Raw genomic sequence first — 13,244 nt, forward strand, 5'->3', positions numbered from 1 at the left:
AGAAAACCTGAAAAACAGGACACCTGTCACTTGAGGAATGGTCCCATTGTCCCTGAGATCACATGACTGTGAAGGGGAGGATAATTTCACTGGTGCACAGTCTACAGTTCATCTCTTTCTGGTGCATAGAGCAACTGGTTCTCAGTCTGGTCTACCGTCACAATGGAAATTTTCATTTTTTTACTGTGTATTAGCTACCTCCTTCCTGTGCAGCCCGACGACACAGATCGCTGTAAGTTCATGAAACATTACAATCTTGCAAACTTGTTTTCACCAGTCATGTCAGTATTTGTGATTATAGAGTCGGTAACTGTTGGATAATAGCTCTAACCGGTTGACCGCTTTGTTTTAAACAGACTCCTACTGTGAGAGTTGTTTGACGGCAGCACAAGGTGTGGCAGACAACTGTTCTACTTGCCTTTGAGGACATTGCAACGTTTTCAAATGATTTGAATTTATCGAATAATGTCTTGCATGCTTCCTAAACCAATGGCATGTTTCTCATATGGCAACTGGTTTTCTTGAAGACACAGTAAGTAAATAAAAATGTATATATGCTGCCCTCCAGAGATCGAGAAAGCCATGAAGCAAACCTCGGCTGAGCGCAGAGGGACAGTGGTTGATAACCTCATCAGAGGGGGGGTGTGTGAGAAACTGATGTCCAACAAACATGACCATCACACTAACGACAAACTGTTGTCGTCCTGCAGTCACCTGTTAGGTAAGGTTAGAATGAACATGAACAATGGGTTTGCACTGACAACTGAAGTGATTTGACTCTTACAAACAGACTATTAACTGATTCTTGAATCCTCCCTCAGATTCTAATTACGACCGGTTCCATGCAGCTCTGATGGATAAAGAACCAAAGAATCTTGATATAGTCTTGTGTTACGAGCAATCCACAGCATGTGTTGGGGTGAAACGCCAGTCTTTTGAGGTAGGTTTTGAGGCGTGTTTGTAGCTGATTGGGATAATATACATAATTAATATGACTTGGTTGCTCTTTTGAGATGTAACATTGTGTGATCTTTGTCGCAGGATTCCAAAACCCCTTTTGAAGAAGGTCACATCGCTGCTCTACTTCAAGAAAACAAGGAAAAAGTACGCTTTGCTCAGCCTGTGCATTCAGGGTCACCTACAGGCTCAAGAGATGAGTTGTGAGAGCACACATTGTCACTGAATGTGTGATGGCTTTTTGTTTTTCTGTGAGTGTCATAAAAAAAATTTGACTGGAAACTTGGACTGTGTGTTTTACCCGCCATGTGCATGTGTCCTAAACTGTCAGCTAGGTAAAAGTGTTCAAATGGCCTCAGACCTATTATATTCAATATTTTCCCTTAGTTGAAAACACAGTGTGTCAGCTCAGTTAACAATAAACCTACTGAAATGACAAAAATCGAATCCGCACAATTTACTTTAGATTTGATTTTGATACCGAGCCCGTCTACAAAACAGGACCTACGTGGCCTAAAAATAACCCACGTCAGTTGATATATTCCCCTCAAAAATTTGCAGTTAATATAATAAAATATATACAAATAATATAATATACATTTGTGGATACTAATTCTAATAATGTAAACCTGGGACACTGAGCCCTGGGAGTCTGGATATCTGGGCATTCAATTAGTGGCCCTTCCCTGCCACATAAATGATCAATGTGGTGAACAGTAACTGCATGATAATAACTGAACTAGTTTGGAACAGCAGATACCTTGAGGGCCTCAGACAGCTCCCCTCATCCCTGGTGGTCCCGGGCTCAGCACATTGGAGAGCACATTATCTAAAATGATCCACCTGAGCTGCACAGGAATAAGGAGGAATGCTGCAGACTGTAAATTAATATAGAGGTTAATACCATTGGGTTTAGGGATTTCTTGTTGTGATTTGTATTTTAGGGCCCCCATTTGACCCAGATGCCTCAACACAAATACAGACATATTGTTTATCTATGTCAAGGGTAGTTGTAATCATAATTCACAATCAGAAGACACCTTAACCAATGATCCGCAATCCACATCCACAATCAACAATGCACAATTCACAATCTAGGATCCATAATCTAAAATCCACAATCTCGGCCTATAGCTGGACCTGCAGAGCTGAGCTCCATGAGTTGTATTGCCTACTAAGCCAGTTGAGGGCTCCGGCTCCTCGGGGGAAACGTGGACCGTTGATAGGTGGCGCTGTTCGATCCCGGAAGAGGATGATGATGAGGATGATGATGCTGCTGGTGGTGATGATGATGATGATGTTCGGCTCGAGGAACGTAGGGTCCACTTTGTAGTCGTCGTCCCTCTTACGACACGCGTCAACGTGTACCGCGCACCGCCGGGTGAAAGGCAAAAAGGAGACATCTGCTTTTATCTGTGAAGGTAAGAAAATGACAAGCGGACGTAATCACGGGTTTGTCATCTGTCTCCATGCATCTGCACTAAAACGTCTTTTCTGGTATTTGAAAATCGAGTGTGTATTTGTTGTCACGCCTCATAATCTGCCGGTTGTGATCACTGGGGAAACAATGTGGAGCTGGCTGACCTGAAAGCTCAGCAGTGGGTGGGGATTTGAGTCTGTAAAAGATGCGAGGCTGTCCCGTCGATTAAAAGCTTTTCAGATAATTCCATCCACACATCCCACGACCTGGGTTTCACTGCCTCCCTGTGCAGCGTCATTTTCAGAAATAGATTCGACTTCATGACACACGGAATTGGAAGTCAGTCCCCGCCTCTGTGTGATCGAAAGGAATGGCAGGAATGTGATGAGTGCGATTAAAAAAAGAAAAAAACAAAAAAGGACACTAAGCGCAGACAGAGCCTCTATTGTTGGAGCCGATGTGTCCTGCTCTTCCACTCATGATCCCATAATGCTTCCCAGAAGAGATCCACACCCAGAGCAGCCTGGATGCTCCCCATGTGCTGACATCTAACCCCACACTCTCTGTTTGATTTAACAGGCTACATGGTGTGGGTTCCCCCCTCAGAGTGTGGATGTGTGGGGGTCAAGAGATGGAGAGCTACGAGGAGTTCTGCCTGCGGAGTTTGGCCGAACTGCGGGAGGAGAAGGGCCAATTCAAGAAGGTGACATGCGAGCCGCTGTGTTCCATCAAGTCTCACTCCGTCATCCGCTTCTATGGAAGAGCTGTGCTTTCGCCGCTGGTAAGGAGGAGATAAAGAAGGCATGAGAACACAAGAGGCGGGTGGCACAGCCAGTTTCTTCATCGAACTTCAGACAGAAGCTGCAGCGTGTGAGGGTTTTGAAGAGGGTTGCAGATGGCTTGATATCCAGACCAGTTTGTTTTGCTGTCACACATTTGCCTCTGCTGTGTAGTAGCAAAATGTTTGTTTGGTTTCCCTGGAGAATCTGTATATGTGTATATGCCGCTTAGCAACAGGAAACTTGGTTATTTTCAGGGCACGTATCAATGTTAAGAACGGTCATGGTGCATTCTGCAGATGTGCACACAGATAGTCATACAAACGATTCAATTAAAGGTAACATTTCATTCTTTGTGAGGCCTTCATAAGCAGTTGGAAAGACGGGAGATAATTCATGACGAGGAACATCATGGCTGTTTGATGTCAGTCAGGAGAATCCTATCTGCCAGTGACTAGTGAGAAAATTAGTTTTCAGAAACAGCCGTATGGTGGAGAGACCAGTGGAATATGTTTTCTCCCACTAAAAGAAAGGACACACAAAGTGGAGTTGTGTTTGATTGTGTTTTTTAAATACATTTTGTCTATTGCAAACCACATCATGAAGAGTTATCTCGACTTATCGTGTCTCCCGTGTGATGATGATGCTCGAGTCTATTGAAGAGTGAAACTCTATCAGTTCTAGCTCAAGATTCACACATTGTGTTGGATCAGTGAGTGTGTATTTTTCTTTCCCAGCTGAGTGCAGATCAGCGGGCTGTGATGTGTGGCCACAGAGAACGGGCGGTCCAGCGGGAGGTGGACAGGCAGAACCAGCAGAGGAACCAGCTGTTGGCCCGAGTTCAGGACATACTGGGTCAGGCTCAGGTCAGTAGCACAACATGGTTACAGGCCAGAAAAAAAGGGATGAGTGAAAAAAACATTGTTTTATGGAGTCTTACAATGTGCTTCATTTGAAATGTCCAAATATGAATTAGGTCTGTGTGTCAGTCGCACAATACAGCAAAAAAAACGTCTGTCCTTGGATCTCCAGCGACATTTGCAGACTTTAATATCTGTGCTTTGATGAGATAGGTCATGAGATCGGTTTATATTTTTGCAGTTGTTTACTGATTGGTCATATTTACTTGTTATTTCTGCACAGACACACAAAGCACAGAGTGAAGAGGTTGACAAGCTGCCAGTTTCTAAATCTGCGACAGTGAGTGGCTACACCCTGGTCACTGACTCACCTGGACTTCCCAGAGAGCCTGGATTTGGGCTTCAGACAAATGATCGGCTTCCAACCCCAATCTCAGAGAGCCCCGACCTCAGTGGCTACAATACAGTGGAGGAAGTGAAGGTGATGAGTCAAAAGAAGAGTGAGGAGGAAGAGGAGGACGATGAGGATATTAGTTTGGATAGCCTTCTTAAGAAATCAAGAGAGTATGTGAAGAGAGAGCAGAGTCAGCCGGGGTCAGAAGCTGCCCACACAGTCACCCGGACTCCTATGTCTGAGACTGTCCCTGTCAAGGAGATTAGGAGCTGTAGTCCAACGGGGGACATTGAGTTTGGATTCAGTCTGCATCCTAGCCTTATTAGCACACCTCAGACCCCGATCCAGCATCAAAGTCCATACGACACCAGTTTCCAACAGTCTGGTGGCCTCTCGCCGAGTCTACCTGACCGGTATGCCTATCTCCCCAGTATAGAGTCCAGCATTAGTCCCTGTGCACGGAAGCGCAGACCACGCCCAGTCTCTACAGGCAACATCCATATTTCATTTCCCATTGGCCCAGCAGATCTTATCCCCCGAAACCCAGGAAGGCCAGGGGAAGGTGCTAGCATGGCCGATTGGGGAGAAGCTCTGGCAGGGGCCACAAAGTCCTCCGATCACCGGGGCTCAGTGGGGAGTGAAGGAGGGGCCAGGAGCGGCAATCGTCAATCCATTCATTGTTGTAGCAGTCCATTACATGAGGCCTGTAGCCCCATCAGTGCCTCAACGTCCAGCACAATGGGACACGATGATCCTCCAGCTGAGAGTTTCCGGCGGCGCTGCCACACCCTGGATAGCCAATTGCATACCTACCCCGCTGGAGTTGAGCACATAGACCGCAGCCAGGAAAGGATCCCTCGTTTCATGGCAGGAGCTACTTGGTTGGCTCAAAGTCGGCGCACCCCTGCAGCCGCCTTAAACCAGTCGTATGACATAGAGAATCCTTCCCCAACTCTGCTGAGGCCCCATGTGGCTCCTGACATGACTCATGTCACACTCAGGATGGAGCCTGATGATCCTCAGGGGCCAAACAATGGACGGATTAGAAATTCACCTGAAGCACATGCCGGCAAGACAGGTGAATCTCTCTCCCATCGTTTTTACTAAAACCTACAGAGATAATTGTTGTCTTAGCTACATTTTTGTCCCACTGCAGCTTTAAGGTTAAACAGCGTTTCATTCATGTTTGTGTGTTTGTTTGGGCACGTCCACAGAGGAGACCCAGAGGCGAACGCAGGCTCTAGAGGACATGCAAAGACGTCTGGAGGAGGAGCACGTTTTGCAGATGTCGAGGCTCCTGGCTGAGCAGGAGGAAGAGCAACAGCGCCTCCGAATGGTCAGCAGATGGAATCAATTAATACTTATTCTACATCATAGAAGACACCGACATTATTGTGCATTATATTATCTTTTGTCTACAGATTAACAAAAAAGTAAAAAAAATAATAAAGGTAATGATGTGTGTGTGTGTGTGTGTGTGGACTGTAATACATGTGCATGTGTTCAGGAGCTGGAGGACACAGAGAGAAGACTGACGGAGCAGGGGTGTGTGCGCCCTCTGTGTGGGGATGGTTATGCCTGGAATCGTAGGTCTGTGAGTGACAGCTGTCCTGTTGTGAGCCCCTCTTGCCACAGCCTTGCCCACACACCATCTGAGCGATCACCTGGACACAGCAGAGGTACAACTTCAAAATGTTCACTCATTATCATGTCGATGTGACAGTAGTGACAGAAGACTGCTTGCTCAGAGAAAGGTAGTAGAGTAGTGGAGCTCATTACCTCAAAACAGAGTTTTTTTGTCTCGTAACCTAAACAAGATAAAACTATAATTTTGTTGGCATGTTACAATCACAGATGCCAAAAAACTCATTAGAGCTATAGATGTCCAATACTAACAAAATACTGTCTAACTCTTGAGGAGCTAAGAATGGGAGAGTAACGCTTATACAGTAGTTATAGTTATATGTACTGGTTAGGGGTATGGTAGTTTTTGTTTTGATCGTCAGTAGTTAGTTGCCAGCTTATTGCTGGGCTGGTTATACAGAGACAAACAATCATTCAATTAAGAGTCTCCCATGAACCTAACCCCAGTCTCTATGTCTTTGGACTGCGGGAAGAAGCTGGAGTACCCGCAGAGAACCCAACCATTACAGAGGGGAGAACATGCAAACTCCACACTGAGAGACCCCGGCCCGAACTGGGATTCTGATCTTGCTGCGTTGCGACAATGCTAACATATGATAAAACAAAAACATCTCTTTGGCACATGCTTCGCTGCAGGATTGCCATGTCTTAGCAAAACAGCAGTATTTGCGAAATTAGCCTGGTCAGTGTGCATTGTACCAGTAAGAAGGGTGTGTTTAAATGTATATGATCTGTTTGTCACTCTCCACAGGTTTTCCCGGTCCTGTCAGTCCCAGTCTGTGCACTCCCTCTGTTCCGCCTCCAGTTTACCTGTGGGGGCCAACTTGGGCGGCCAGCAAACCTCGAACAAGGCTAAGTCTGGTGGGTATATCTAGCTTGAGGAGGTCAAGTGCACTAAAACAGGACTTCTGATCTCTTTCCATCATAACTCAAAACTCCTGACCCAATAACCCTTTTAATGGCGGCTTTTTGAATGATTTTTTACTGTACCGACACTGGCAATTAATGCAAGATATGTTTGAGATCGGCAGTTTCACATTGTATAACAGAAACCATCCTTTCGCTGTGAGTGCGATGCTAAACACTGCTAATCAGTCAGCCTATGATAAAATGCAAACGTCTTCAAACAAGTATAGTACACCATGATAATCCCTGTTCCTTTGTTTAACATCATCGTATACATGTTACTATGAACTATGGGTAATCATTCCAAGCAAAGTTTGGTGAGGTCAGCGCTTTAGGTCCACCTCTAGCCCCTGCTGGACTTCATAAATTGTGAATTTAAATAGCCACATGCACCCCGGGAAGAAACCTTTGTAACTCTGCAAGCTCGCTGAAATCTGCGCAGGTATATTTAATAGATTGACCTTTTTTTTTTAAACCTTCTCAGTGGTCCTATCTTTACATACCCACCCACTTGCGTTTCTTTTGTGATTTGCAGATTCTGACAGCAGAGCAGCAGATGGCATTCTGTCGAATTGGTGCTATAACTCGAGGCTTCCTCACTCGCAGATTGCTCAGGACAGAGAAGGTCAAACACCTGCGCCAGACCATCGTGGTGAGATAACACACAAACGCAAGGGTGGGCGGCTGTGGCCCAGGAGGTACAGTGGGTCGCACACTAACCAGAAGTTCGTTGATTCCATGTGCAGAAATGTCCTTGGCCAAGCTACTGTAAAGTGCTTTGAGTGGTCATCAAGACAAGAGAAGTGCTATATAAATGCCGACCATTCACACAAAACAAACCATGCTCATAATGTTTACAACAAATCAAAAGCACCAATGTTAGTATAATAAAAGTTATCCAATGAATAAACTAAGTCACGTTTGTGAGTTGGTAAAAAAAACACATGTTTCCACAGGACACACAGGAGTTCATCCGTTCATTCAAAACAGAAGCCCCACAAAAGAGATGCACCCTCTCAGCTCAAGATCTCTCCCTGCAGGAGAGGGTTAGAGCCCAGGTATGAATGTGTAGTTACTTTCTTTAGAAAGCATAGGTCCATCTTTCCTTGTGTTTAAATGCATGTGTATCTTTTGCCCCTCAGTTACGTGCAGCCCTATATGACATCCATGACATCTTCTTTGAAATGCCTCTGGGAGATCGATTAGCGTTGCTGCAGCAGGACAGGGAGCTCCGTGCAGAGAGGAAACTTCGAGACTTGGTAGCTAAAACAAAAAACTTAACTGGCTAATCTGTGCAATGTTTAATCTGATATTTTTTTCAAACAGCCTTTTGATATGCTTTGTTTGGTGTCAGTACTTGGAACATAAACACTAATTCCTGATTGTTGGGAACCTACAGGAAAAAACAAAGTGCCCCAAAGAAAGAGCGGTTCTGTCTGCTGCCACACAGAGGTCTCTGGACAGGAAGAATAGGTAATATGGGAAAGAGAAATACATCCTTCACTGTAAATTGATTTTGGTTTTTAATTATTCAGTGGCCGGATGTATATCTATCTCTATAATTGCTATTTCCTTCAGGGTTGGTGAATCCCCAGCACATCCGAGAAAGATGCAGCAGAAGCCAAAGAGCCCCACTACCAACAGGTGCCAACACAGCTGTGGAATTTAGTTTCACCTTTGTTCTCAATATGTGTTCGTGGTAGTCATTGTCCCCAGAAAATCAGTTCTCCAAATATAGCCTTGAGTTTTTATTTCTGTGCACCGACAGCAGCCAGTGGCTGGAGGAAGTTTCTGGTTGCTGTCTGTGCACAGGCTTAAAAACTCACAGCTATATTTGGAAAACTTATTTACAATGAATACTATGAGAAATATATTGAGCACAAAAGTTACACTAAATTACACCGTCCAATTCTTTGTCGCTGTGACTTCACAAACCTCATTTTTGCCTTGTAAACGAAATATTTCTGGAAGACCTCCAGTCAAACCTTTCATATTTGGTACATATATAACACCAGTTTTTGGTCGTGTGAATGCCATATCTCAGAAACACGTTGTTTCTTGAAATCTGGTAAAAACACTCAGTTCGACTCAAACATTACCTGATTAGAATTCACATGTCAAAGGTAACGGTGACCTCAAATTAGTCTGGAAAAAAATGTATGTAGTCTGAAACTGCACTGGTTGGCAGAATCAAGCAAGTGCAGGCTGGTAATCATAGTTTTTCTTTCCCAGAGTCTTGAAGCCAAGCCAATGCCAAAATTCTTCTGCCCCAGGACAGTTTAACCGGCAGGGGTGAGTTTGTGCTACTACTGGTTTCACCATGCTTAACGTTGAACTCTATTACTACTGGTTTCACCATGCTTAACGTTGAACTCTATCTTATAATTGCAAATTGCCTTGTCTTTCTATCATATTGCACTACTGAGTAAATGTTGATTGGCTTTTTAGGGAGCTCCTGATTAACAATGCCGATGCTCATGACAGATGCTATGCACACAAGTAACATTCTGTTGATTTAAATAATGAACCGTAATTCAAACTATTCACTAACAATTCAAACGGAACATGTGGCTGGCTGTTTCCTCACAGGAGCTGGTACAGAAAGACCCCAGAGGAGAGAGTGAAGCGCTCAGACAGCCTGAAGAAGCAGCACTCTCTCGGTTAACTGGTGACTCAACAGCTCCCATGGACATGAAAAATGTGTCTTTTCGCAACACTGGAACTCCCGCAAGCGCTTCTCACAACATGATGGTCTTTAATCGACCTCCTGAGATTCAAATGATTGTATACGCTATCGCAACGCCATTGTTCTCACTGTTGTAGCTATCGTTTTCTAGTGTGAACAACTTTCTAAAGGAAAAGATAACTCATGTATTTGTGCTGAAATACAATCTAGAACAAGGTCAGAGCTGAAGGGAAATATATTCAAACAAGGAACCTGTGCCTATAAGACCTTTGCCTTTGCTATATGTAATATTTTGGCATGCTTATATTTACCAGTTGTGTTCATAAACGTCTAGTGCTTATAGCTGTTAGTGAATTTACAAACACCAGGTTCATGCTGACACTCACTAATGTGATTTAAGTGTGGATATTGTCTATACCTGTTTTGTTCAAGGGCTTTGAAAACCAATTTGTGCTTTGTTTTATTTATTTAATGGTGCTGAGTTTGCTGTAATTTCACCTAAATCAATAAAAATATGTTTAAATGTATTTGATTACACACTGGAAAACGATCAAATGTATGTTCCTTAACACAACAGCAGATATTCAGTAGAAAGTTCTATTTTTTTACCTCTATTTCCGATCGAAGAAATTAGGGTTTGACACTTTATACAAGAACATTAATGTGAACATATAATCAAAACGCATTTTAATAAATTGATACACTCTGTTGTTCGCTGCGATACCACATTAATTGCAGTGTCATGCTCGCCTTCTTAAATGTTTTATTTAAATCATTCCTATTAAAGAGTTAACATGTAAATAGTTGTCCCAATAATGTGATCAGAACAGCTGTGATACTTAACTTTACTACCCCTGCCTCCTCTCAAGACCCAAAAGCAGTGGAGGAAGGTTTAAAGCACTAACTGGTGGGGGAGAGTTGAGCTTTTGTAATTTTTACATCCTGAAATGAAACAAAACAAGATGAGGCGCACGGACAGAAAGAACAGACCCAGAAAATAATCAGTACAGTTTGTTTACATTTTGCAATTTTTTTTTATATTTATTACGATTGTTTGTAGCATTTTTATTTTAATTGAGCTATTAAACTGAGCAGAATCACAATATTAGGCCCCATGTAACCTTACCTTCAAATGTACAATTAATTTCTCCTGCATGTGCTATTATTCTGTATCAAACATAAAATATCTGTGCAAGAGAGATCGGTGTATGTGGTATGACAGTAAAAAAAGAGAGTATGCCAGTACATGTAAGAGTATAGTAGCCTGTGTGAGGGAGTATAATGGTACATGTAAGAGAGTATAGTTTGATTTAATCCACATTCCACACTGACATTTTTCATAATTCCCTTTCTGCTTTCCAGAACACACCAATAATCATTTATGCAATATATTTAGTAAGAAAACTGTTAAGAAGTAGAATAAAACAAAGTCATCTGAGATCATTACTCGAAAAGCTAAGAGTTTATGTCTAATCCAGCCTATAATTAAAACTGGTATTCAAGATCTAAATTTACGTTAAACATCCTTAAAACCAGGAGCACTCATGAGCCAATCAAGCAATACAAAAGAAACTAAATAAAATCATTGACAGAAAAATATGAAAACGTTTTATCATTGAAAAGACAAAGCCATTTGGGCCGAGTGGCAAAGATCTGTAGCATTTTCACCACAATGTTCCTGGTTTGAGCGAGACTGTGGACCTCTGCATGTCAGCCACCTTCCTTTGGACTATGATCATTCCATGATGAAAACGTTATTGACAGTAAGGAACATCTGTTTGAAAGCTCAGTTTGGATTTGGGTTGGCTTCCAGTAGACTGTAGAATGTCTCCACCCTGTCAAGCTCTCCTGAAACATCTAAAAAGCAAACAAACAAAAGCTTATTGTGTAAAACATGCACATTATCAATTATGCTACAATGAATAATTCTATCTTGATATGTTTTCTACCTGGGAATGAGCAGTCATCGGTCCCGAGTGACAGCTGGATTGATTCCATCAGCGTTTCATTCAGCTTTTTCAAGATTTTCCCCTAAATCAAAACCATCGGTTACTTTTCACTCACACAGCCAAATTATGTGTTCAAGATTGGCTGAATAAAACATGCATTAACTGTTTAGATGTGTTTTTAGATTCAGACATTGACTGAAGCAAAAGCATCTTTCAGAATGATGACACACCACTTGAATATTATTACCTTGAATTCTAGATAAAGATATGAAATCTGACATACCCTCAACTCATTTAGTAGCTCCAGCATGTTGTCTTTCGCCATCTTGAACATGGTGTCCTTTTTATCATTTACATGATCATTAATGGTGGTCCTCATTTTTTCCAGGGAGCCGACTCCTTTAATCACTGCTGCGTCTACAATAGAACACTGTTGTCAAATCCATGTTTCTGTACAATCATGATGCATATGTGCATTATTGTAACTGCAGGTTGTACATGCTATGATCTTCTTTATCACCTGAGTAGCATTTCTGCATGTTTTCCTCGATTGTGTCTGTCAGACTGCTGTAGATTGTTTTCTTATCCTCCCGGATGATTTTTTTGAGTTTTGTCTTGAGTTTGTCCTCCTAAGAAAGAGAGTGAGAGAGAGACAGAGAGAGAGAAAGAGAGAGAGAGAGAGAGTTGAGAGAGCTCAACACAATAAAAAAATGATATGTATAGCCTTTGTAGGTAAAACCAACACAAGTGTCTCAGTAAGGTGTTTTCGGCCAACTAGTGATGCCAGAGCAGCTTTGAATCCCCATGTTCACTCACACCCAGATACACACACACACACACACACACACACACACACACACACACACACACACACACACACCTCTGTCTTGAGAAAACGCAGTTGCAGACGAACATCTTTGTAGGTGTTAATCTTCCCCTCTGTGTCCAGTGAAAAGGAATCAATGGCGCCCTTGAATGGTCCACTTTTATCTTCATTTCTGAAGAAGTTGAAATGCTTACATTATATAATACATCCTTTAGACAATTAAACTTTGAAAATAATGAATGTTGTCATTAAGTAATTTCTAACGGGAAGGTCATCCTGAATTCCTCATCAATGCAGCCAGTCAGTTTTGAACTTAAGGTCATGTTGATGTTCTTTTTCTTTCCTTTCTTTGCGTTGAAGACGCCATTGTTCATAACAGCAAACAGCAATCTCTTGTGGGAGGCACCACCTTTTTCTCCTCGCTAGGAGGAGAACAAATATTTTATCATAAATATATTATTCAAATAGATATGAAGTGTAAAATAAGTTGTTAAATATAAGTTTTAATACATACAGGATGTAACATGGAGTGCATCTGTCCTTCACATGAATCTTGTGATTCTTTAACCCCCTCAGTGAGGCATTGTTCAAAAGTCCTGTAAATCTCTTTGATTGCTTTTTGGAGGACTTCCAGTTCATGCTGCATCTTTTCTTGAAGGTCTCTGCAAGCCTTCATTTTACTGTCAGCCTAAAATAAAACACAAATTCATTTGAATTGATGAAATTTACACTAGTCTGGTTTTTGACCTTTTTAAAAAAAACATCAACCAAGTGGGGTAGGAAGGACATTTAGACTCTTTCAATATTGATTTGGCATTAAACA

At 42.4% G+C, this 13,244-nt stretch overlaps 2 protein-coding genes across 5 annotated transcripts in view; one reads left to right on the forward strand and one right to left on the reverse strand.

Annotated features, from left to right (window-relative positions):
• Nucleotides 1-2,239: 2,239 nt before the first annotated feature.
• Nucleotides 2,240-10,173, forward strand: LOC133971243 (centriolar coiled-coil protein of 110 kDa-like). 2 transcript variants are annotated; one of them, XM_062408522.1, is made up of 14 exons: nucleotides 2,240-2,378; nucleotides 2,957-3,158; nucleotides 3,894-4,022; nucleotides 4,300-5,488; nucleotides 5,625-5,746; nucleotides 5,918-6,089; nucleotides 6,806-6,915; nucleotides 7,496-7,612; nucleotides 7,917-8,018; nucleotides 8,103-8,219; nucleotides 8,360-8,433; nucleotides 8,539-8,604; nucleotides 9,193-9,252; nucleotides 9,550-10,173. In XM_062408522.1, exons 2-14 carry the CDS (start codon nucleotides 2,991-2,993, stop codon nucleotides 9,623-9,625), a joined length of 2,502 nt encoding a protein of 833 aa, XP_062264506.1. In that variant the 5' UTR covers nucleotides 2,240-2,378; nucleotides 2,957-2,990; the 3' UTR covers nucleotides 9,626-10,173. The 2 variants fall into 2 exon arrangements, with proteins under 2 accessions (XP_062264506.1, XP_062264505.1); XM_062408521.1 differs by lacking the exon at nucleotides 2,240-2,378 and having other exon boundaries at nucleotides 2,860-3,158.
• A 767-nt stretch (nucleotides 10,174-10,940) lies between these two features.
• The window catches only part of LOC133971245 (nuclear GTPase SLIP-GC-like), a 45,994-nt gene continuing 43,690 nt past the window's right edge, over nucleotides 10,941-13,244 (reverse strand). For all 3 annotated transcript variants that reach the window (XM_062408525.1, XM_062408526.1, XM_062408527.1), the window contains 7 exons: nucleotides 12,936-13,109; nucleotides 12,686-12,843; nucleotides 12,476-12,593; nucleotides 12,116-12,224; nucleotides 11,879-12,012; nucleotides 11,596-11,677; nucleotides 10,941-11,503 (listed from right to left, as the gene is read on the reverse strand). In XM_062408525.1, coding sequence (XP_062264509.1) covers nucleotides 11,433-11,503; nucleotides 11,596-11,677; nucleotides 11,879-12,012; nucleotides 12,116-12,224; nucleotides 12,476-12,593; nucleotides 12,686-12,843; nucleotides 12,936-13,109 — 846 coding nt within the window. In that variant the 3' untranslated portion in view covers nucleotides 10,941-11,432. The remainder of the gene's footprint in view (nucleotides 11,504-11,595; nucleotides 11,678-11,878; nucleotides 12,013-12,115; nucleotides 12,225-12,475; nucleotides 12,594-12,685; nucleotides 12,844-12,935; nucleotides 13,110-13,244) is intronic.

The sequence above is a fragment of the Platichthys flesus genome, chromosome 16, assembly GCF_949316205.1.
Source record: "Platichthys flesus chromosome 16, fPlaFle2.1, whole genome shotgun sequence".
NCBI classification, from domain to species: domain Eukaryota; kingdom Metazoa; phylum Chordata; class Actinopteri; order Pleuronectiformes; family Pleuronectidae; genus Platichthys; species Platichthys flesus.

Excerpts from the sequence above, each read along its gene's own strand:
- LOC133971243 (XM_062408522.1), top strand. The coding sequence starts at position 2,991 with ATGTGTGGGGGTCAAGAGATGGAGAGCTACGAGGAGTTCTGCCTGCGG. Across the intron at positions 4,023-4,299 it reads ACATACTGGGTCAGGCTCAG|ACACACAAAGCACAGAGTGA; the intron begins GTCAGTAGCACA and ends ATTTCTGCACAG. Across the intron at positions 8,434-8,538 it reads TCTCTGGACAGGAAGAATAG|GGTTGGTGAATCCCCAGCAC; the intron begins GTAATATGGGAA and ends TATTTCCTTCAG.